This window comes from Callospermophilus lateralis, chromosome 3 (genome assembly GCF_048772815.1).
Source record: "Callospermophilus lateralis isolate mCalLat2 chromosome 3, mCalLat2.hap1, whole genome shotgun sequence".
NCBI lineage: Eukaryota > Metazoa > Chordata > Mammalia > Rodentia > Sciuridae > Callospermophilus > Callospermophilus lateralis.
Window position 1 is genome coordinate 87546022 of NC_135307.1, and position 22185 is coordinate 87568206.

The 22185-nt window shown below is 48.0% G+C and overlaps 1 protein-coding gene and 1 non-coding gene across 3 annotated transcripts; both read left to right on the forward strand.

The window, feature by feature from the left end:
- Nucleotides 1–1061: 1061 nt before the first annotated feature.
- On the forward strand, nucleotides 1062–12341 carry Spint1 (serine peptidase inhibitor, Kunitz type 1). Of its 2 annotated transcripts, XM_076848493.1 has the most exons (10): nucleotides 1062–1530; nucleotides 8790–8917; nucleotides 9142–9280; nucleotides 9373–9543; nucleotides 9715–9741; nucleotides 10054–10179; nucleotides 10291–10341; nucleotides 11269–11439; nucleotides 11629–11676; nucleotides 12130–12341. In XM_076848493.1, exons 1-10 carry the CDS (start codon nucleotides 1071–1073, stop codon nucleotides 12339–12341), a joined length of 1533 nt encoding a protein of 510 aa, XP_076704608.1. In that variant the 5' UTR covers nucleotides 1062–1070. The 2 variants fall into 2 exon arrangements, with proteins under 2 accessions (XP_076704608.1, XP_076704609.1); XM_076848494.1 differs by lacking the exon at nucleotides 10054–10179.
- A 768-nt stretch (nucleotides 12342–13109) lies between these two features.
- Trnaa-agc (transfer RNA alanine (anticodon AGC)) lies at nucleotides 13110–13181 on the forward strand. The gene has a single exon. It is a non-coding gene; the product is annotated as a tRNA-Ala (tRNA).
- Nucleotides 13182–22185: the final 9004 nt, after the last annotated feature.

Genomic DNA, 22185 nt, shown 5'->3' on the forward strand with positions numbered 1-22185 from the left:
CGGAACCCCGTTATCACAGGTGCAGCCACCCAGCTTCTGGGTTCTCTTCCCGTCAGGAGATGGAAATGATGACCTAGGGGGTTGGCTAAGCAAGATTCGTTTGCATCATCCTTTTCCCCACTTCTTCTCCAGTCCCTACCCAACTGCTTCACAATCTGGGGCTGGTGATGCTGGCTCTGACCTGAAAGGGAGACAAGAGGCAGCCGTCCCTGAACGCCCGACTTGCGCGACTTTGCTGCAGCGTCCCGAACCTGCGTTGGCCTTCGGAGTTCGGGATGCAGTTCTGGGGCGCTGGGCCCCTCCGGAGGCTGGACCCTGTGGGGGTCGCCTAGAGCTACCTCGTGGGGATGCGGCTCCCCTCTCCAAGAGCTCTAAGAACCTGGCAGCTCCGGGGGAGGCTGAGGTCCCAGAGCCCCGGGGCTGGCGGAGCTGGCGGGGCCGGAAGTTCGGCTGGGAAGGGCGGGTGGGGGTGCACCGGCGTGGGCGGGGCCGGCGACGCAGGAGTTAATGTCCGCTCCGCCCCGGCCGCGCTGACTCAGTTTCACCAGAAACTAGGGGGTGGCGGTGGCAGATCCCGAGAGCACTCGGCACCCCGGCAGAAGCCGCGGCCTGAGCCGCGCAGGAAACTGGGCCCGGATCCTCGGCAGGCCAGGCCCCACCCCACTCACCTGCCCAGGTAACCGGGGCCCTGGAGCGCGAGGCGGAGGCGGAGGCGGAGCGGGCTCCGAGCATGTTTGGCCGTTTGTTTGGCACCTGTACGTGCGTCCGGGTACGTGAGCTTCTTAGCAGTTTGTGTGTCCGTCCGTCGGGCGACCCGGTCACTAGTGTGTGGGGGAGGTCGGGCCCGCGTGCCCCTCTTCACTGCGGGGTGTTCCGTGTCCCCGCACCCCGACTTCCTGCCTGCCTGCCCACCTCCCTCGAAGTCTCCCACCCAGGCTGATCAGGCGTGTCTCCTCTGTCCCCTCCCTTCTTCCAGGTCACAAGTACCCTCAGAACCCAGAGGCTCGCACTGTGAAGGTGACTCCCCCCCCACCACCCCGGGGAAGAGGGCGACGGCCCCTGGGAGGACGATGGCCGGCGCTCGCCTTGCCCAGGCCGGCATCCCTGTGGTCCTTGAGTTGTTGCTTCTGTGCGTGCTGGGTCTCCGGATCACTGAGGCCGGGCTGCCTCCCGCACCCCCTGAGCTGCCGGCGGGAACTGCCTGCCTGAACCTCTTCACTCCAGGGGTTCCTGCCTTCGTGCTGGACACGGAAGCCTCGGTCAGCAACGGGGCCACCTTTCTGGGTTCCCCCACCTTGCGCCGGGGCTGGGATTGCGTGCGCTCCTGTTGCACCACCCAGAATTGCAACCTGGCGCTGGTGGAACTGCAGCCCGACGGCGGCGAGGACGCCATCACCGCCTGCTTCCTCATGAATTGCCTCTACGAGCACAACTTTGTGTGCAAGTTCGCGCGCAGGGAGGGCTTCATCAACTACCTCACAAGAGAGGTTTACCACTCGTACCACGAGCTTCGGACCCAGGGCTTTGGAGGTAAAAAGGAGGAGGCGGAGATGGCGGGCATGGATGGATCTGGAGAGGCTCAAAAGGGAACTAACTATGGTCCCGAGGGAACCAAGCATCAGAAAGAGGTTAGGGAGGAAAATCCAATTCCACCCGACTCCTCCAGGAGGAACTATAACCAGTGAACAAAAGAAAGATGGTGTGAGTGGGGATGGGGGACATTCCAGAGCCCAGGCACTGGCTCTTGAATTCAGAATGTTCAGAGGTGATGATCTGGCACCCAAGGGAAGCCTGGCCTTGGGCTGTGTGTATGAGAGAGAAGAGACAACTCTCCAGGCTTCACAACCTCTGACCCTCTTAGGCTGAGTCAGATTATTAGGTGTCTGGATGCAGCCTGGTGACTAGAAAGGTACCCTGGCCAACTACTGTCCTAGGCACCTTGAGTCCTTGACAAGTGAGCCTGGCTAGTCTCCTCCACTGGCTGGATGTTGAACTGATTGACATCTCTGTACACCTGAGAACAGATTGGCCTTTTGTTGATCTGGAGGGGAAAGGCAGACCCCAAGAGACTAAGGAAGAAGCCCTGTCTGGGATTGACTCCAAGAGAGGTGGTGTTGGGGGCACAATAGCCCAGAGGCTCTGGGGTGGGGGATGAGGAAGGTTGGAAGGTTGCTGGGTGAGTCAGCCCAATGGTATGTATACCTGGTAGGGGAAGGATGTCACCTGTTCATGCAGGTGTGTGTGTGTGTGTGTGTGTGTGTGCATGTGTGCATGCACGCACCCATGTGAACCAAGCAGGGCTCTCCTTGCTTAGGAACTGATAGCAGAGCTGTCTGCTTACCTTGTTTACTTCCACGGATAGGGGGTCAAAACTGGGGGTCAAAACTCCTCCTTCTTCCTCCTATTGAGCAGTAGGGAGTGAGATCAAGACTGGTCAAGAAACTTTCCTCCTCATTTTCTTCACCTGCTCTCTGGCCAGGTAGGGCTCCAGGACAAAAGTGGGTCATAAACAGATAACCTTTACTGAATTCTGTGCCATTCATCCTGCAGGCCTCATTCTGAAAAGGATGCTATTGTTAGTCAACTGCTTTTTAGATTAGAAAACTGAGCCCCCACCCCACCATAATGTCCATAAATTGTAATTTAAACTTAGGACTCATGCAGGGAGACCTCCAAAAGTCCTGGTCTCTTTTTTCACATGAGACCATCGTTCCAGTAGAAACCTAGCATTCTGACCCAAGATAGCCAACAGATAACAAAAGCAAAGACTGGGGAGTCCAGTGGCCAGGACTGGCTGGGGCTGAGTCAGAGGTGAGCTCAATGTGGAAAGTAGACAAGGGACTTTCCTCTCCAGCCTTTTCTAGGGCTAGTACCTCTTCCAGGTCTCCCAGTAGCTCTTTTGTGTCTCTGAGGAGAAGTGAGATGGGAATTCTATGAAATGGGGGTCAATATCTATGGTCTAAGTTGAACTCTGAGGTCCCACTGGGCCAGAACTGAAGCCTGTTCCACAAGGAAGCAATAGATAGTGTAGGTGGCAGTGACTCTAATTGACTGTCAGTGCCCTCCCTGCTCTGACATAGGCCCTGTAGGAGGCCCATCGAGGGTCAGAGCCAGATACTCTGAAGTCTGGTCAGGGAGGTGAACTGGATAAGGGTCACCTGGTCTTGGGCTCAGCCTTTCTCATCTGGAAACCCCCAAGGACTGGCCTACTTGGCACAAGGTAGGCTAGAGTGGAGATTTCCTGGGGCATGTAAAAAGTTGGGTAGGACTTGGACTACAAGTGAGCCCCAGGACATTGTAGACTATTTTCAGGGTTCTGCCTTGGAAAGTGGGGGAAGCTGTGTATGTCAAGGGCTCCACTGTTGGCTAAGTCTGGCTGATAAACTGGAGGCTAGAGCGGACAGAAGCAGCCAAAATAGACTGGGTAGTCAGGGCTTCTGAACTCCGCCCCCCCTCCCGGTACTGGGAATTGAACCCAAGACTCTCACACATGCCAGGCAAGTATTCTACCACTGAGTCATATCCCCAGTCCTAAATCTTTGATTCTTATACTTGGTAGAGAAATCCTGTTGAAAGGGTTGATTTGTTTTCTCTTCCCTGCCTGTGGCCAGGCCAGTCCAGTCCAGATTCCTACAGCTGGAGGCCAGGGAGTTTGTCCCTCCTCTCCCCTGCTCCTCCCCTCCCCCCATCTTTTCTATGGCAGAGTGGTTTAGGAGGTGGAGTCTGTGTTTCCCTGGAGATGTCCTGGGGCTTGGCAGCTGGGGGAGGGCTGGTTTTATTGCCAGTCTAGCCTTTGGTCTCTTGGGGATGGGAACAAGGGAGTGGTAGGGCAGGGCATCAGCCCTTGGTCCTGGGACCTGGGGCTTAGCAAGTTGTGGGTAGGAAGTTCCTAATTCTATTCAAGGTCTGGCATCTCTCTCCTTGCCACTTTGACCTAGGGGGCTGGGCTTGAGGCCTATAATCTCTTGTCTGCTAGGTAGGCTTCTAAGTAGTCTATTTTCTTTCATTTTCTACAAAATGCAAGGCGGTGGCTCCTCTAGTTCACTGCCCTCTTATTTCATCTCTCAGGCTCTTTTCCTGATCACCACTGAGCCAGGGTTACTTCCAGACACTTTTCTACTCTCTTTTTTCTAAATTCTGTAAATCCAGTATGTTTTCTCAGTTTTGTAGGTATCCATAACTTTTGACATGTTTCCCTATGAAACCTCTTCCCTTCCATCCCTCTGCTGTCTCCGTGTGTCCTGGGTCTCTTCTCTGTGACCAATTCTGTGAGCTTCCCCATTGCCCCATTGGCTCTGCTTTCTCTGCCTCATTAAGGAAGAATCCTGTGACTTGGCCTTCTACCAGCTGCCCTCATCTCCTAAACTTTTTTTTATTATTATTTTTTTAAACTGGGGATTGGGCCCCAAGGGCACTTTACCAATGAACTAGATCCCCACTCCAAAAAAAAAAAAAAAAAAAAAAAAGTTTATTGCTAAGTTGCTGAGGCGGGATACAAACTTGTGATCCTCCTGGAATTACAGGTGTGTTCCACCATACCTGACTTTACCTTTTCTTCTTGCTTTGCATTCACTCACTCTTTTTTTTGTTGTTGTTGTTAAATTTTCTTTTCTTTCAATATTTTTTTAGTTATCAATGGACCTTTATTTTATTTATTTATATGCAGTGCTGAGAATCAAACCCAGGGCCTCACACATGCTAGGCAAGCGCTCTAACTCTGAGCCGCAACCCCAGCTCATGTGCACACTCACTTTTTTAAAAAAAATATTTATTTATTCATGTATCTTTAGTTTTAGGTGGATACATTAGTTTGTTTTTATGTGGTGCGGAGGATTGAACCAGTGCCTCATGCATGCTAGGCGAGCACTCTATCACTATGCCACTACCTCAGCCCCCACACTCACTCTTATACCTGAAATGACCCTCTTTAGAGCCTCCATGGAGGGTAGTATCAGAACTGTAGATGCTTGTCATCATTGACACAATTGTACTTTTAGGAATTCATTTTGCTGCTCGATTTACACATGTATAAAACAGCTTGACAGACAGTTATTCATTGTAGTATTGTTTATAATAATGAAGAATTGGAAACAATTTCAGTGTCTGTCAACACATCCTCTAATTGAATACTGTGATGCTGTTGGAATAATAATAAACCCCAAGGCAGCATGGTTTAGGAAAGAAGGAAAGAAAGCTGTGAATTAAAATACTATATTCATTACACACAAACTGGTAGATGCCTTTGGTGTAAGGAATTTGGGGTGTTAAGGAAAAGAGGCTAATTAATTTTCACCTCCATTTTTTATTTAATATACATGTATTATTTAGACTACAAAACAAAAACTCAGGATTTTAAAACAACAAAAATCACACCTCTAAGCAGATGATGACCTATAGCGTGACATTTTGGAGAAGACATGAGCTCTGGAGTCAGTTCAAATCCCAGCTTTGCCATTTAAAAACTGAGCCAGAAGTGCTGGGGATGTGGCTCATTGATAGAGTACTTGCCTAGCATGCACAAGACCCCTGGTTTCACTTAAAAAAAACCAAACTGAGCCATGACGCTGGGCCAGTTATTAACCTCTCAGGTTGGAGTCAACAAGTTCTTCCTTTTTTTTTTTTTTTAAAGAGATTCCTTTATTTTTTAAAAAATGGACCTTTACTTTGTTCATTTATTTATATGCGGTGCTGAGAATTGAACCCAGTGCCTCACACATGCCAGGCAAATGCTCTACCACTGAGCCACAACCCCAGCTCCTCCATTTTTTTTTTCAATATAGATCTCATTTTATTTGGAATAATGAGATTATTCTAGGTAAATGAAAGAACATTTTATGATAGTAAACAAACTTTTTTTCTTTAAAGGTCTAAATAGTAAATATTTTAAGCTTTGTGTGAAATAAGGTCTCTGTTGTAACCACTCTGCTGTCGTCATGTGAAAGCAGCCCTAGACAATAAGTAAGGACAGAAGCAAAGTTGTGCTCCAACTTACAGGCACATTTTTTTTTTCCCCAGTGCTAGGAATCGAACCCAGGGTTTCATGCATCCTCAGCAAGCAGTCTGCTACTAAGCTACATCTCAGTAGCCCCACAAATTTTAATGTTATATACTTTTTTTCTTTATCCATTTTTCAAAATATAACAGATGGTGGGATGAATTTGGCCCACAGGCCACAGTGTGCTGACCCCTGATATAGGTAATGCAGACAGGTACTCAGTGTGATGGCAGTCACTTTCTCAATGTACCCATCAAGGTGTCAGCTTTGTGGGTAAATACACCTCCTTTCTGTCTCCAGCCCTGGCCTCTGGAAAGCCCACACATGTCTGCCACTGCCTGCTGTTTCTGGTGGGTCTTTCTTGCCTCAAGTTCAGCTTCTCTGTGAGTGAACACACAGGTTCCCTCTAAATCTAGTTTCCCTTCCATGTGTGCCCTGGCTCTTCCTCCTGAGTTCCCAGAGCCTTTCGTGAGAAGCCTGAAGTGTCTGCCCACCAGATTCTTACATCCTTTTTTCCATTTTCTTGGCTGCTTTGTGATTCAGACTCTTCCTGTTGAACTTACCCTGACCACTGCCCTGGTCCACCTGTCACCCTCCTTGCTGCACAGAACCTTCCAAACATATGTGTGAACAAGTACTGCCCAGAGCAGGAGCTCTCTGCTGAGTCCTAGCCCCTCCCTTAGGACTGCTGGTCCTCCATTAGGAATCTCAGAGGTCAGCGTCTGGTAATGCAAAAGCCTCCAGGACTTTGCCCCACTGCTCACAGCCAACATCTGTCCCCTTCCTGTATCATCAGTTGTTTAATATTTGAATATTACTTCTGTTGTGAACAAACACTCTTGCCTGGCATTCTGCAGCTCTTTGAGGTTTGTGCCAGCCTGGCTGATTTCCTTATTGCCCATTGAACCAGCCTTACAAATTCCTAGCTCCTCACTCTTGTTTTCTATTGTCATCAGCAACAAAAAAGATTTAAAAAATTCTTCTTCCCTTCTCTAGAATGCCTTCCTTCCTCTGGCCTATCTCCCTTCTCACAGTGTCCTCTGCCTTGTCTTGTACATATACTGCTTCATGTTGTTGGATTTTATCTGCCCAACTGGACTATAATTCCTGCCAGACACTTTGTTCATTTCCTAGGGCTGTTGTAACAAATCACTATAAACTGTTTGGCTTAAAACAACAGAAATTTTGGGCTGGAGTTGTGGTTCAGCAGTAGAGCGCTTGCCTGGCATGTGCAAGGCCCTGGGTTCAATCCTCAGCACCACATAAAAATAAATAAAGATATTATGTCCAACTACAACTAAAAAATAAATATTAAAAAAAAAAACAAACCCAGAAATTTAGGAATGTGGATGTAGTTCAGTGGTAAAGCACTTACCTAGCATGCATGAATGCATGAGGTTCTGGGTTCAATCCCTATCACCACATAAAAAATATACAATAACAACAATAAAATGATTAAAAAAAAAAAAATTCATTCTCTCACAGTTCTAGAGGTCAAAAGTCTAAAATCAAGATGTCATCAGAGATACATTGTCTCTGAAGACTTCAGCAGAGAATCCTTCCTCACCTCTTCCAGCTTGTGGTGGCTCTGTGTGTCTTTTGGCTTGTGACTGCCTCACTCCAGTCTCTGCTTGTCTTTTTTTTTAAATATATTTTTAGTTGTAGATGGACACAATACCTTTATTTTGTTTATTTAGTTTTTATTTTATGTGGTGCTGGGGATCGAACCCAGTGCCCCATGCATGCTAGGCAATCTATCATTGAGCCACAACCCCAGCCCTCTCTGCTTGTCTTGACATGGCCTCTTCTTTCACTCTGCCTTCTCTTCTTAAAGGACACTTGTGGAGGGGAGATGCTGGGCTTGTGGCTCAGCAGTAGAGCGCTTGCCTAGCACGTGTGAGACCCTGGGTTCGATCCTCAGCACCACATAAAAATAAATAAATAAAATAAAGATATATACTTTAAAAAAAAAAAACACTTGTCATTAGATTTGGGTCCTAGCCAACTAATCCAGGATGACCTCATCTGGAAATCTATAACATACGTACTTCTGCAAATGTCCTTTTCCCAAATAAGGTCACATTTGTAGGTTTCAGGGGTTTGCAGTGGACATATCTTTTGGGAGCCACCATTTAATGAGTGGAACTCATGCTTTGTTCTTATCTCTGTCCCCTGGCTTTTGATCCTGGATAGAGGAAGCCATAGGCACAGACTGTCACTAAGAGTCTGGGACCACTTGTAGAATCTGTCAGAGCTGACACAGACACCTCATTCCCATAGCCACTCACCCTGGGGTTCCAGGGCCTGCTACCTTATTTCCCAGGAACTCTGCTTTAGACCTCTGTCCAGACAGGCTTTTGCATGGTCTAGACTGGCAGAGTAAACATGATAAATTTTAATTACACATTTCCTTTTTTGACTTTAAAAGAAAGTGTTACTTTAACCTTAAAGTGTTACTTTAAAGCAATTAGAACAAGCACCTGCTTATTATAGAGGAACAAGCTCATTCCTCCAAGTACATACACACTTCCCAAATGAGGTTAGATAGCACAGGCTGTTCAGTAAGAAACAGAAAGTGGGTTTTACCACATAAAGAATGTCTCCAGTATACTAAAGTTATAATGTCCCTGAATAGAGAACAAGACACTGGTTTTGTTAGTTTTTACCATGTCCCACACAAGCTGCTAAGTTCCAAGTTGATCCAGATATGGCCCATAGTGCCACTGCCCTACTTCCTCCTCAGGAGATACCTGGTCCATTCAGTGAGAGTTGATCTTACTTCACCTTCCCCCAGGGTCCCGGATTCCAAGGGCCTGGGTGGGCATAGACTTGAAGGTGCAGCCCCAGGAACCCCTGGTGCTAAAGGATGTGGACAACACAGATTGGCATCTACTGCAGGGTGGCACAGACGTCAGGATAGAGGTGAGATACTGGACCAACTTCCTGACCTCCTCTCCCATCAGCCTCCTAGGGGCCCCTTCCTAGGGTAATAGGCTAACCAGTGGCTCCAGGTGGTGTGGGGTGGAGAGAAGGTGAGGATGAATTTAGCACCAAGTCCCTAGGAGGTGGGTATGCAGCTGGGAGTTCCTGGGGCAGCCCAAGGGTATTAAGGGGTGTCCAAGCCTGATGACCAGTCCTATGTGTAGAGGAACAATCCGGACCAGGTGGAGCTGTGGGGACTCAAGGAAGGCACGTACCTGTTCCAGTTGACAGTGACTGGCTCAGAACAACCAGAGAATAAGGCCAACATCACAGTCACTGTGCTATCTGCCAAGCAGACGGAAGGTGAGGGAAGGGTGGGCAGGTGGCACCTGGAGCCTTCCGCCCTCTGCTAATGGGTCCCATAGCCTCCCCCTCACAAGCTCTCATCCCTCTAGACTATTGCCTTGCATCTAACAAGGTGGGCCGCTGCCGGGGTTCCTTCCCCCGCTGGTACTATGACCCCACAGAACAAATCTGCAAGAGATTCACTTATGGAGGTTGCTTGGGCAACAAGAACAACTACCTTCGGGAAGAAGAGTGTATGCTAGCCTGCCGGGATGTACAAGGTGGGCCTTTGAGAGGCAGCTTTGGGGCTTAACTGACTTTTCACCCAGGGTGGGTGGTCTTTCTTCACCAGTCAGGGAGTGGGCTGTGGGAGTTTCCTGTTCCCCACCTGAAATCATCTCATATCTGCTGGGACCTGACCATGCCTCTCTGACTTCTCCATTCTCCCCCAGGCCCCTCAATGGAAAGGCACCATCCAGGTAGGTGTTGTTACTTTCCCTGTCTCCCTCACCCTGCCAGGTCTTCCTCCATACCTCTGACCAATCCAACTTTGCCCAACACATTCCTCCTCTTGTAATATAGAAGGACCATAGAACACCCCACCCCTTCCAACCCAACATCTTCCTGTCAGAATCTGCCCAGGTTACATGTATGAGGAGTCGGGTTGGTGGAGAGAGAATAGGCACACATTAGGATATCATGTTGGAGAAGGCCAGGCAGACCATGAACCCTTGGCACCTGTTGTTTGCCTGAGCCTGACCTCACCTCTACCCCGTTCTTCCCTGACCCAGTATGTTCTGGCAGCTGCCACTCCACCCAATTCCGCTGCAGTAATGGCTGCTGCATCGACAGCTTCCTGGAGTGTGATGACACCCCAGACTGCCCTGACGGCTCTGACGAGGCCACCTGTGAAAAATGTGAGGCCTGGGGAATGGAAAAGGGGTGGGCAGCAGGCAGGGAGGTCCCAGCAGCTCTGCCCTGTGTCTCTGGGAGACTCTTGTTGAGCCTCTGACTTTTCATCTCTGCAGACACCAGTGGCTTTGATGAGCTCCAGAGTATCCATTTCCTCAGTGACAAAGGTGAGATCCTCCCTAGAACCTCTGGGTCAGGTCAAACACTGGCACTGCCATCCTCATTCTACCTGGCAGTGCCCGAGGAACCTATTGTATGTGCCAGACTAAGGCCCAAAGCCCTGGAGGGCAGAGGGTTTCTCCTGGGGAGCAGCCTGTTCTCTGGCTGGCTCCTGGGTCCCCTTCTGTGACTATGCTTCCCCACCTCAATGATAGCCCATTATCTGAACAGCTTTGTAATGTTAGCCATGCCCAATGCAGATCACTTAATCAGTTTCTTTTTTTTTTTTTAACTCAGTGTATTAAAAAGGAATTTCACGTAAATGGAAAGCAACTATAATTTGCTACAAGTTGAAAATTATGATAAATATAATAAACAATGTTAGTGAATTTTAGCTGGACATCATTGCTTGCCAAGGCTCAGACTCTGAGAACCATCTTCTTTTTTTTTAATATATATATTTTTTGGTTGCAGTTGTGCATAATATGAACATACTGGGTCAGTTGTAGTTGGACACAATACCTTTATTTTATTTCTTTATTTATATGTGGTGCTGAGGGTGGAACCCAGCACTGCACACATGCTAGGCGAACGTTCTACCTCTGAGTCACAACCCCAGTTCCTGAGAACCATCCTCTTTGAGAGCCATTTTCTTTGTTAAAAATGCAAACTACAGTGATAGAAAATTGAAAAATAACTGTGTAAGTCCATGTAGTTTTCCATTATGCCAAAGCTTATTTTCAGGTTTTGCCTTCCTTGTCTCTGGCAAAACTGCAGAAGATCCAGATGTTTCTGGGGCTCCCAGATCCTCACTGAACCATAGTTGCTCTCCCCGTGGGGCAGGCAGGAGGTGGTGGGCAGAAGCCACGTGGGGCCTGCAGGGTGGTGGCAGGGTCTCTGTGTGCTCACTGCTTTGCCTGCTTCCCACCCCCCAGGGCACTGTGTGGACCTGCCAGACACAGGACTCTGCCAGGAGAGCATCCCACGCTGGTACTACAACCCTTTCAGTGAACGCTGTGCCCGCTTCACTTATGGTGGTTGTTATGGCAACAAGAACAACTTTGAGGAAGAGCAGCAGTGTCTCGAGTCCTGTCACGGCATCTCCAGTGAGGGGGCTGGTGGGGATGTATTGGGTGGGATGAAGAAGAAGAGACTTAGCTCTGTCTCAAGGCCTAAGTGGGTCACCCCTCCATCAAGCCATGGGAGAGAATGGCAAAGAGGGGCTGGGGCACTGGGAGTAGCTGAGTCTCAGGGCCCTTAATACTAACTGGTCTCTCTCCCCCATCACGTTGCAGAGAAAGATGTGTTTGGTCTGCGACGGGAAAGCTCCATCTCCAGTGTAGGTAAGCCCTGGTATGTCCTGATGCCAAGGTGGATGCATAGATATCAACTCAAGGGATCAACTCCACATGATTGGTTGTGGACTCTTAAACCATGTTGAAAAGGATCCTAAGGTTACCTATAAAGACAGACTACTGAGATCAAATAGTGAGGCCCGTCATGGGCAAGAGAGGGAAATTCGGAGTGTGGAAATTCGGAGATGTCTGTAATCAGAGTCCCAGGTCTTTTTCCCAAGCTATTTGTAAGTAGAGTAACTTAGAGCCAAGACCTAAGACCCATTGGAACCCATCTGAGCTGCCAGATGCTGCCTTCAGCTTATATGCTGGAGGTGTGAGTTGGGTACCCATGTGCTTCCATACCTGGCATCTATTTGACTTGACTCCCTTGGTAGAATGGGGTAAGGGTCATAGCCAGGCAAGGCTTGGGAGCCCCTTTTTCTGCTCCTTCTTCCCCAGGCTCTGTGGAAGTGGCTATTGCTGTACTCCTGGTCACCTGCATCATCATGGTGATAGCCATCCTGGGTTATTGGTGCTTCAAGAACCAGAGACAGGACTTACGCAGACATCACCACCTGAATCACCCACCACCCACCCCTGCCAGCTCCACTGTCTCCACCACTGAAGACACAGAGCACCTGGTCTATAATCATACCACCCGACCCCTCTGAGCCTGGGGCTCTTGCCATCCCTCACCAGGCCCTGCTTCCTACTTACCAAGACAGAGGCCTGGACTGGGGAAAACTTTGGGACCAGACTCCTGCCTGTTTTCCAGGCACATTCTGCCTCAGAAGCCAGGGCTTTAGCTGTCTTGGAAGCCTCTGAGCTCAGGCTAGTTGTTTCTGAGAAAACACAAGGGTCTAAGAGAAGCAAAAAATCCTTGAACCAGGAGTATTGTGCATAGAAGGACTTGCCCTGCTAGGGGTTCAGAGGAAGTTGGAGTTTTAGGTCCTGGTTGAAGCTGCCTGCCCCCACCCCATGGTGCCTGGGATGGTGTCAGAAGCTGGAGGCCCCAGTGTCTTCCACAGCTGTCCTTCCACTACATGGTCCAGAGCTGGAAGGAAGGACTTCTCTATGTAGTTAGTGTTGTAAAGTATTGCATTTGGGGGCTGGAGGCATAGATCAGTGCTAGAGTGTGTGCTTAATGCTTAGCATGCACAAGGCCCTGGGTTCTATCCCCAGTGTTGGGGAGGGGAAATTAAAAAAAAAAAAAAGGTTTTTGTTTATTTAATGCCCTAGGGGTAGAGGTGAAGACAAATGGAAGGTATGTCTTCCTTTGCCTTCTTTCTTCTTTTTCCCTTGAGGTTGAGCTCTGCCCTTGACCAGCCCCTGAATCCCCAGTCCCTAACCCCAGGGCTCTCTGACATCACACCACCAACCCCTCCTCAATTTCCCACAAATCCAATTCACTCACAGTGTGATAAAATGGTTTGTGAGGCTGGGGTGTAGCTCAGTGGTGGAGTGCTTGCCTAGCATGCATGAGGCCCTGGATTCAATCCCCAGCACCTCAAAAAATAAAATTTTTAAATAAAATCATTTGTTTTGCACAGTTTCTGCCTCTGTTCTGCGGGCAAGAGAGGGATAAGATTGCTAGGGGTAGATGTGACCGCCCAGTCCAACTGGTTCAGACTTTGGCCATCCTGTTTAGCAGGTTTTCCCACCTCTCCCGAAACTGCTCTGGCCCCAGGGTGGAGAGAAGTGCCAAATTTGACCACCAGAGGGGAGGGGTGAGGGCCATGCGAGTAGGGGGCACCTGGAGGCCAAGGCCCTGCTGTGTAGTATGATGGTGGAGCTTCTCACTGGGCCTGCTCGGTAGCTGGGGCGAGTCTTAACCCCCTGTATATGGGGGCGTTGGGAGAGGGGTTGCACAGGCTTCAACCCTGATCCTTCCATCCACCTGATCAGACTTAGGTCTGCCTCCCTGTCCATCCACAGAAGCAAATGCAGCCCTTCCCAAGTTCTGTGCTGCCCAGAAGCCATTAATTGAGTTACCCCGTGCCAATCCACTTCTCTGTTTGCTCAAACTATCTCCTGGTAGGGGAGGGAAAAAAAAGTCACACTTTCAATTAACTCATTTTTTTAATAAATCACATTGAGCTCCTATATGCCAGGCATTGACAATCATTAGAAATTTGACATTGTTGAGAGAAGCAGGTGGGAAGCACTACTGAAGTGCTTTACATTTCATATGCAATTCAGCACAACCTTGTGGTGAAGGTGCTATTACCCCCATTTTACAGGCAAGGAAACTGACAGTGAAGGTTAATTCTGAGGTCCTGGAGTTGGTGTGGGAGGACTGGATCCAAACCCAAAAAATATTCCCCAGAGTATAGTCTTCCAGGAGAGGTTGGGGGCTACTGGTAAGCAACTGAAGTGCCACTGATATGAATCTACATATGTGAAGTCCTGGGTGTTCGACTCTGAATTTCCACCACTGTGCACATCTCTGAAGAAGCAGCCAAACCAGGAAGCAGAACCTTCCTGCACACCAGATGAGCCACCTTTCGATGGTATTGCCTCTTGATTGTACCTGTTCTATTCCGTGAGACCACAGGTACCACCTTCCCTTTATCATCCCAGCCTAAGATCAAAACTTCCCACTGCCACACTGGTCCTGCTGGCTGATACTCTTTGCTCCACACTCCTGGATCTGCCAACAGGACCCTGAGCACAGGGCACCTCTTCTTTTGTTTACCTATCTGTCTTCCTGCTGGCTGTAAGCTCCTGGAGTCACAGATGGCATCTTAGTCATCTCTGGATCTCCAGCACCTCATGTACCTTCTGTGACCTCAGTTAATGGTAGTTATTCAGTGAATGTTGAGTAGATGGCAGGGGTGGGGCTCATTCTCTTTGTTCATTTTCATGGGTGCTGTATTTCCCCTCCTAACCCCATACTTTTCCAGGCCACTGTCCAGACTCAGTCTCTCCTCTGGGCCCCCATTATTGTTGGTTCTCTATAAGCAGGGTGATTAATGACTCAAACAATGTCTAGAATACCCAATGATCAACACAGAGTAAGTACTTAATAAGTGTTTGTTGACCTGAAGTGAACATACTCTCAGGGAGGGGTAGAGATCAAGTGGAATGATGCTATACAAAGTGCTATCCCTAGTAACAGCTGCTGGGATAATGGTTGCCTGGATCTGTCAGTTCTGGCTGGAGGAGGTGGGAGCTTTGCAGAGGTCACTAGGGGGTGCTCTTGACATTACTGGCCAGTGTGATTTCTTCCTACAAGAGTTTAAGGGAAGGTCAGTCTCAGGCAGGTGGCCGGTGTGAAGCAATGGAGGCCAAGACACAGCCTTGCTCCCCTGGAGCTTACACTCTGGAATGCAGGCAGCACAGATGCAAAGGCTGTGATAATTTGGTTCCCAAACCACTCCTTATCACTTCCTCTGCTTCATCCTCACTCAAATGACATTGCTCATGTTTTTGCACAAGCAGTTCTTTCTATCTCAAATGCCCCTTTGCCCCTGGGAAATTCCTACTCTATATATGACCCAGCTCAGAAACCTTTCCCTGATTCTCCAGTGAAAGATCCTTTCTGTCCTCTCCATTTGCTCAAGCTGCATACAGATGAGCCATGTAGGCTGGGCACAGTGGCACACGTCTGTAAGTCCAGTGACTGGGGAGGCTGAGACAGTAGGATCATGAGTTCAAAGCCAGCCTCAGCAATGGTGAGGTGCTGGGCAACTCAGTGAGACCCTGTCTCTAATAAAATACAAAATTGGGCTGGGGATGTGGCTCGGTAGTTAAGTGCCCCTGAGTTCAATCCCCAGTACAAAAAAAAAAAAAAAAAAAAATAGATGAGCCATGTTAGTGTGTCTGCTTTCATTTGGGTGAGACTCCTTAAAACCTGGACTGGGTCTTCTTTACCTCAGAATTCCCAATTCAGACCCTGCTGGTGGATACTAAGTGTCCAATAAATAGATGTTGAAAAGAAGCAGAGGCTAGTAAAGCCATGGAGATTAAGAAGGTTGAGAAATGGCTTCATGGAGGGAGTATTAAATAGATGAGCAAAGGTCTTGAAGAGATTTATACACCCATGTTCATAACAGCATTACTCACAATAGTTAAAATATGGAAGCAACACAAGTGTCTATAGTCATGAACGGACAAGCAAAATAGAATACATATAATATATACAGTGGAATATTATTTAGCCTAAAAAAAGGAAGGGAGTTCTGATATATGCTACAACACAGATGAACCTTGAGAATATTATGATAAATGAAATAAACTAGCCACAAAAAGATAAATACTGTATGGTTCCACTCATATTTAGACATATTTTGACTTAGACAAGTTTTGAAATCATAGAGACAGAAAGTAGAATGGTGGTTTCAGGGGGAGGAGTGGGAAGTGATTGTTGTTTTTTTTTTTTTTAAAGAGAGAGACAGAGAATTTTAATATTTATTTTTTAGTATTCGGCGGACACAACATCTCTGTTTGTATGTGGTGCTGAGGATCGAACCCGGGCCGCACGCATGGCAGGCGAGCGCGCTACCGCTTGAGCCACATCCCCAGCCCCGGAAGTGATTGTTTAATGGATAGATTTCACTGTTGAAATATAAAAAGTTCTCTGGAGATGGATGGTGGTGATATACTTAATGCTACCTAACTACATACTTAAAATAGTTAAGATAGTAAATTTTATGTTATTGTATTTTACTACAATAAAAATAACTTGAAAAAAATGAGATAATAAGGTGCATATGGGTGTGAGTTTGGTAATCTAAGCACAGCAAAACCATAGCAATCAAATAAATGGACAGTGGGAGATACATCTCAGTGGCAGAGTGCTTGCTTAGCATGCATAAGACTCTGGGTTCAAATTCCCAGTACTGAAAAAAAAAAGTCACAGGTATTTTGGGGTGTTTGTGTGTGGTAACAGGAAGATTGAATCCAGGGCCTCATGCACCCTAGGCAAGTCTTCTACTATTGAGCCACATTCCCAGCGCTATGGGTCTTGTTTTGTTTGGAAGTGGCAAGCTTCCCAGTGTGTCCCAAAGCCATCAGAAGGAAAGTGAGGAGGTTGGTGGGTAGAGGCCACACTGATGGGCTCTTGGGTATTGAGCAGGCACTTGAGTATTAAAGCCAGACTTTAAGAGCTAGAGAGTGGGGGCTGGGGATGTGGCTCAAGCGGTAGCGTGCTCGCCTGGCATGCGAAATAAATAAATAAAATAAAGGTGTTGTGACAATCTCCAACAACAACAACAACAACAACAACAAAAAAAAAAAAGATGGAAAAAGGAAAAAACAAGTAGATAGCGAGCCACATTACCAGAGTTTACACCACAGGACACAGGAGAATGACAGAGGGAGGAGGCAAGACTAAATCAATTAACCAAGATAACTTGAATGAGGGACACAGAAGCTACACAGTACAGGCTAGTCAAAGCCTTTGTACACTGGCAGCAGGCACCCATGCTCTGATCCACACGGTGGTTTAATTAATTAGTTGTCAACATTTAAAGAGTCAGGAGACTTCATTGTTTAATAAATTTAGAATTTAGAGGCTGGAAATGGTGGCGCACACCTGTAATCTCAGTGGCTCAGCAGACTGAGGCAGGAGGATGGCAATTCAAAACCAGCATCATCAACTTAGCAAGACCCTGTCTCAAAAAATAAACAGGAGCTGCCGTGGTGATGCACTGGGTGTAATCCCAGTGGCTCAGGAGGCTGAGGCGAGAGGATTGAGAGTTCAAAGCCAGCCTCAGCAAAGGCCAGGAGTTAAGCAACTCAGTGAGACCCTGTCTCTAAATAAAATACAAAATAGGGCTGGGGATGTGGCTCAGTGGTTAAGCACCCCTGACTTCAATCCCTGATAATAAATAAATAAATATAAAATTTTAAACATTTAGAGCCAGGTACAGTGTTACTTGCCTATAATCCCAGCTACCCAGGGGGCTGAGGCAAGAGGATCACAAGTTTAAGGCCAGCCTATACAAATTAGCAAAAACCTGTCTCAGAATAAAATTAAAAGGTCTGGAATGTAGCTCAGTAATTGTCTAGCATGTGTGAGGCCCTGTGTCACATTTTTTTTTTAGTTGTAGTTGAACATAATACCTTTATTTTATTTGATTTTTATGTGGTGCTGAGGATGGATCGATCCCAGGGCTTTGCGCGTGCTAGGTGAGCGCGCTACCTCTGAGCCACAACCCCAGCCCCCTGTGTTCAATTTCTAATACCAGAGGAAAAAAATCTATATTTCTAGCTTGTTGAAAAAACTTTGAGGGTAGGGGTTCTGGCTCAGAGGTAGAGCGCTTGCTTAGCCTGCATGAGGCACTGTGTTCGATCCTCAGCATGATATAAAAATAAAATAAAGATATTGTATCCTGGGCTGAAGTTGTGGCTCAGCGTTAGAGCACTCGCCTGGCAAGTGTGGGGCACTGGGTTCGATCCTCAGCATCACATAAAAATAAATAAATAAAATGAAGATATTGTGTCCAAATACAAAAAAAAAAAAAAAAAAGATATTGTGTCCACCTATAACTAAAAAATAAATATTGAAAAAAGATTTTGAGGACCTGGCAATCCAGGGCCCACATTCCTGCAGCAATCCAGGGCCCACATTCCTGCAGCAATCCAGGCAATGAGTTCGGGGTTCTCTTCAGCCAGGTAGGTACTAAACCATTCACAGTTCTCACCCTGCCTGCCACTCTTGGGTTCAGTGCTCACCTGGGCGCTCTAGGCATTTAACTTTGGAATGAATCTCCATCATCTTATTCTTTAAAACCCACCCTGCCTTCCCTGTATTAAGGATTTGTCTCTAAAACTTATATATCCTGACAGTTCAAATAAACAATGACAAAAACTGCTTTTTTTCCTCCCAAACCCATCCCTGCCCACTTAAACAAACAGCCTTGAATGAGGAGTGGTTTGCCCTATTGCTCAAGACTACTTCTGTCTCCACCCTACCACAAAAAGGATAAAGCCTGGGAAGGCACTTTTAAGCTTCCCTAGAGAGAGGGGATTGTGGTCAATGGCCTCACCTGGAAGCCCAGCTTCAGCCCAGGGGGGTCCTAATCCCTCTCACCAGAGCTTGCCTCTCCTTCCCACCTGCAGCAGCTCCTGGGGGTTGTATCAACAGAGCCCAGAACCAGAGATCAGAATGAAAAAGAAATAAAGAGGTCCCTTGTCTTCTAATTTAAAGGGGCCGGGGTAATATGTTTAGAAAAACAAATACTGGGGCTGGGGCTGGGGCTGGGGCTGGGGCTCCGCTGAGAGCACTTGCCTAGCACATGTGGGGCCCTGGGTTCAATCCCAGGCACCATGTAAAAATAAATAAATAAAATGAAGGTATTCTGTCCAACTACAACTAAAATAAATAAATATATACAACACCTATATACATATAGAATAAATATATAAGGGAGAAAGAAATCATTAAGTCAGGAACTCTTTACTGGTACAGAGACAGGAGGTTGGAAAAGAAGATGGAAACTGGAGAAGGCAGCCACTGCAAGATTTGGTGACTCTGGGCTCTGCAGAGTCCTAGGAGCCTGGCTGTGAGGCAATGCCAGCAACAAAAACAGGGACAAGGGCTGGGGTTGTGGCTCAGTGTTAGAGAGCTTGCCTAACATGTGTGAGGCACTGGGTTGGATTCTCAGCACCACATATAAATAAGTAAAGTCCATTGGCAACTAAAAAACAGAGAAAAGAAAAGAAAAAAAAGTATATATATATATATCAGGAACAAGTAGAGGAGGGGCAGTTTCGGGAGAACCAGATATCAGATGGAGACTGGTTTCATTGATTTTACTGTCATTACTTAGTTGTTTGCTTATGTTTGACTTACAGGAGAGGAACTTAAGACAGCTTAACAGGGTCTATAAATTATGAGATAATGTGGGTATAAAATAGGAAAAATATTAAAAAAACAACAAGGTGGAACATAAAATAGGACCATATGGGTATCTCTGAGTCTTCTGGCAGCAGGTGTGTCCCCTGAGGCCCCTCACACCCTACAGGTGAGGGGTCTGCACTTGGTGCAGGTGGTGGAGCCCAGGGCTTGGGAGGAGGTGGTGTAAGGGTGAAACAGAGAAGTGAACAAGAGATGGCAAGAGAGAAACGTGCACAGATGGACAGGCAAGGGAAGAGAACGGAAGAGGACACGGAGGAGGAGTGGATAGAGGGCAGCAGGAGACTCAGAAGGAAAGAAGGTCAAAGGCTAGGAAAAAGAGGCTTCGAACCCTGCCTCGCTGGGATAAGACGGTTGCTGACCCTTAGGGGTGGTTGACAGAGAACTATTGGCGGAGAGGCCAAATGGAGCAGGAACAGGGAGTGGAATCAGGAGGGGGCTGTCTTGGCTGTGGTGGGGAAGGTTAGAGGAGCCTTTGCCCTGGAGAGGTTGAGGAGAGGCCTGGGCTGGGCATTAGGTTGAAGGTGGGAGAAGCCTAAGGCAGAGGGAGAACCAAGCTCTGGGGGAGTAAACAGGTTACATTGTTGACCCATAACTCATTGGGGATTCTTTTCCCAAGGGGTCTTCTCTGACCCACTAGCTCTCTTCTGCATGATGCCTTTTTGCAACCATTTTATGACCTTGGGTTAACCAGGTTACTCTTGGTAAGTCTGTGGCCCCAAAAAGTGGTTGATCTATTAAAATATAAAGAAACTAGACTAAATGACAAGATCCTTTCTATCCCAAAACAGCGATGCTGGCCTCCAGTTCCAGGCTCTAAGGAGCCCTCAGTCCAGAACTGGGGAGGCTGTCAGAGCTGAGGAGTTGAGGCGCAGAGGCGGGCAGTGACTGGCCCAAGATCATATAGCCAGAGGTTGGGGATGTGGCCAGGTCAGGAAGCCAGTATTCCAGCGCCCCAAACTCTAATGTGGTGCAGTTCTCATCTTCTCCAGACAACTGGGTGTTTGGCTTTGATTTTCTGACCTTTTTCTGGAAGTGGGACAAAGAAGCCACGAGCCAAGAAGCTGTCAGGGCTGGTCCCAAGCCTAAGGAGGCTGGGAACTAAAGGTCCACACCCAGGTAAACACAGACCAGCACTGATACCTCTCACTTGGCACTCAATAGCTTCCTCCAAATCGGTTCCTGGCTATTATCTTGCTTATCCCTGCAGGTCCCCTGGGAGCCAGGGAGGGGCAGAGTATTAGCCCCACTTCACGACTGGGAGAAACTCAAACAAGAAGGAAGGCAGTAATTTGCCCAAAGTCACCCAGCAAGTCGGGATGGGGCCAGAATGGGAGGCTTTCCCAGTCCCCATGGGAAAGGGGGTCAGCAGAGCACATGACCCATTGGCCAGGGTCGGTGGTGGAAATGGACACAGTCTCAGGAATCAAGAGTTCCCTGTTTCAAAGAGAGCAATCTCACCATCCCTGGTGGGAGACCTACAGAGGCCGTCGGCTGGCTAGTGCAGGGGACTGGAGAGGAAGACAGTCAGGAGCAGTATATGACAACAGAGAATACAGGTCTGAGGAAGGATGCACTCATGAGTGAAGGGCGATTATAGAGGGACCAGGTTATCACCAGAGCTCCCACGCAATCTGACAATGAATTCCATGGTCATCCAGCTACAGACCCATCCTTTAGCCCCAGTTAGAGAAGAAAGTCCTGAGAATGTTCCACCAGCACAGGGGCTTGCTCAGTGCTGACATCCACATGCCCATGACAACTTGGTCTGTGCCAGAAATCTAGCTCCCCATTTCTGGGAGCAACATCCTCTAGCCCCTGAATGGAACCCTGAGAAGAGGCCTGGACCCAGGGTCAGGGAATTCAGGACCAAGGCTTCAACTTGGTCTGTTGCCCTATCTTTCATTTGAAAACCAGAGCTAATAAAAGCCATTTGGCCTATCTTTTAGTTCAGCTGTAAGTATAGAAGGCAATAATGAAGGACACGACTGCCTATGCATTGCTGTATACAGGGGCAGAAAACAGCAATGCCCAAACCCAGGAAGTCAATCCCCACTGTTACCACAGCGTTACTCATGCAGCCCCTCAGCTGGGATCCGCTCACTGGGATCTGGCCCAATGCCAAAGAGGGCCCTGCCAGCACAGCCATGCTAGGACTGGGGGTTTCCTGGCAGCAGAGGCACAGTGGGCAGGTCTGACCTGTGCAAGCTCAGAGCTGTGGTTACCGCCTGGGGCCAGGGCTGGTTGCAAAAGGGGCTGGTGCTTCTGACGCAGTCTGCTCTCGGTCTCACTCACTCTCAAGCTGGTTCCCAAGAGAATGGGAAGCTCAGGGAGGGTGCGTCACCTCAGCCCTGGGCACCACTCGGCTCCCGTGAGGAAAGCAAGGACACAGCTCATTCAGGGGTGCATGCACTCAGGTCACCCCAGTCCTGGCCCAGTATGCCCAGTTAGCACAAAAATGAATGTAGAAACCCACCTCCAAACAGACCTACATGGAACTGAGCATAAGCATACGCAGCCACATAGACATACAGCCCCAAGAAAGCAGGCCCACCTTAGATGGTCACATATTGGCATAGAGACCAATGTGCACTCCAAGATTCACAAATACAGTTGTGTATAATACACACCTTATTTTTGCAGTACTGGGAATT

Coding starts and splice junctions, on each gene's coding strand:
- Spint1 (XM_076848493.1), top strand. CDS start 1,071: ATGGCCGGCGCTCGCCTTGCCCAGGCCGGCATCCCTGTGGTCCTTGAG. Junction 8,918..9,141: donor GCACAGACGTCAGGATAGAG/GTGAGATACTGG, acceptor TCCTATGTGTAG/AGGAACAATCCGGACCAGGT. Junction 9,281..9,372: donor ATCTGCCAAGCAGACGGAAG/GTGAGGGAAGGG, acceptor TCATCCCTCTAG/ACTATTGCCTTGCATCTAAC.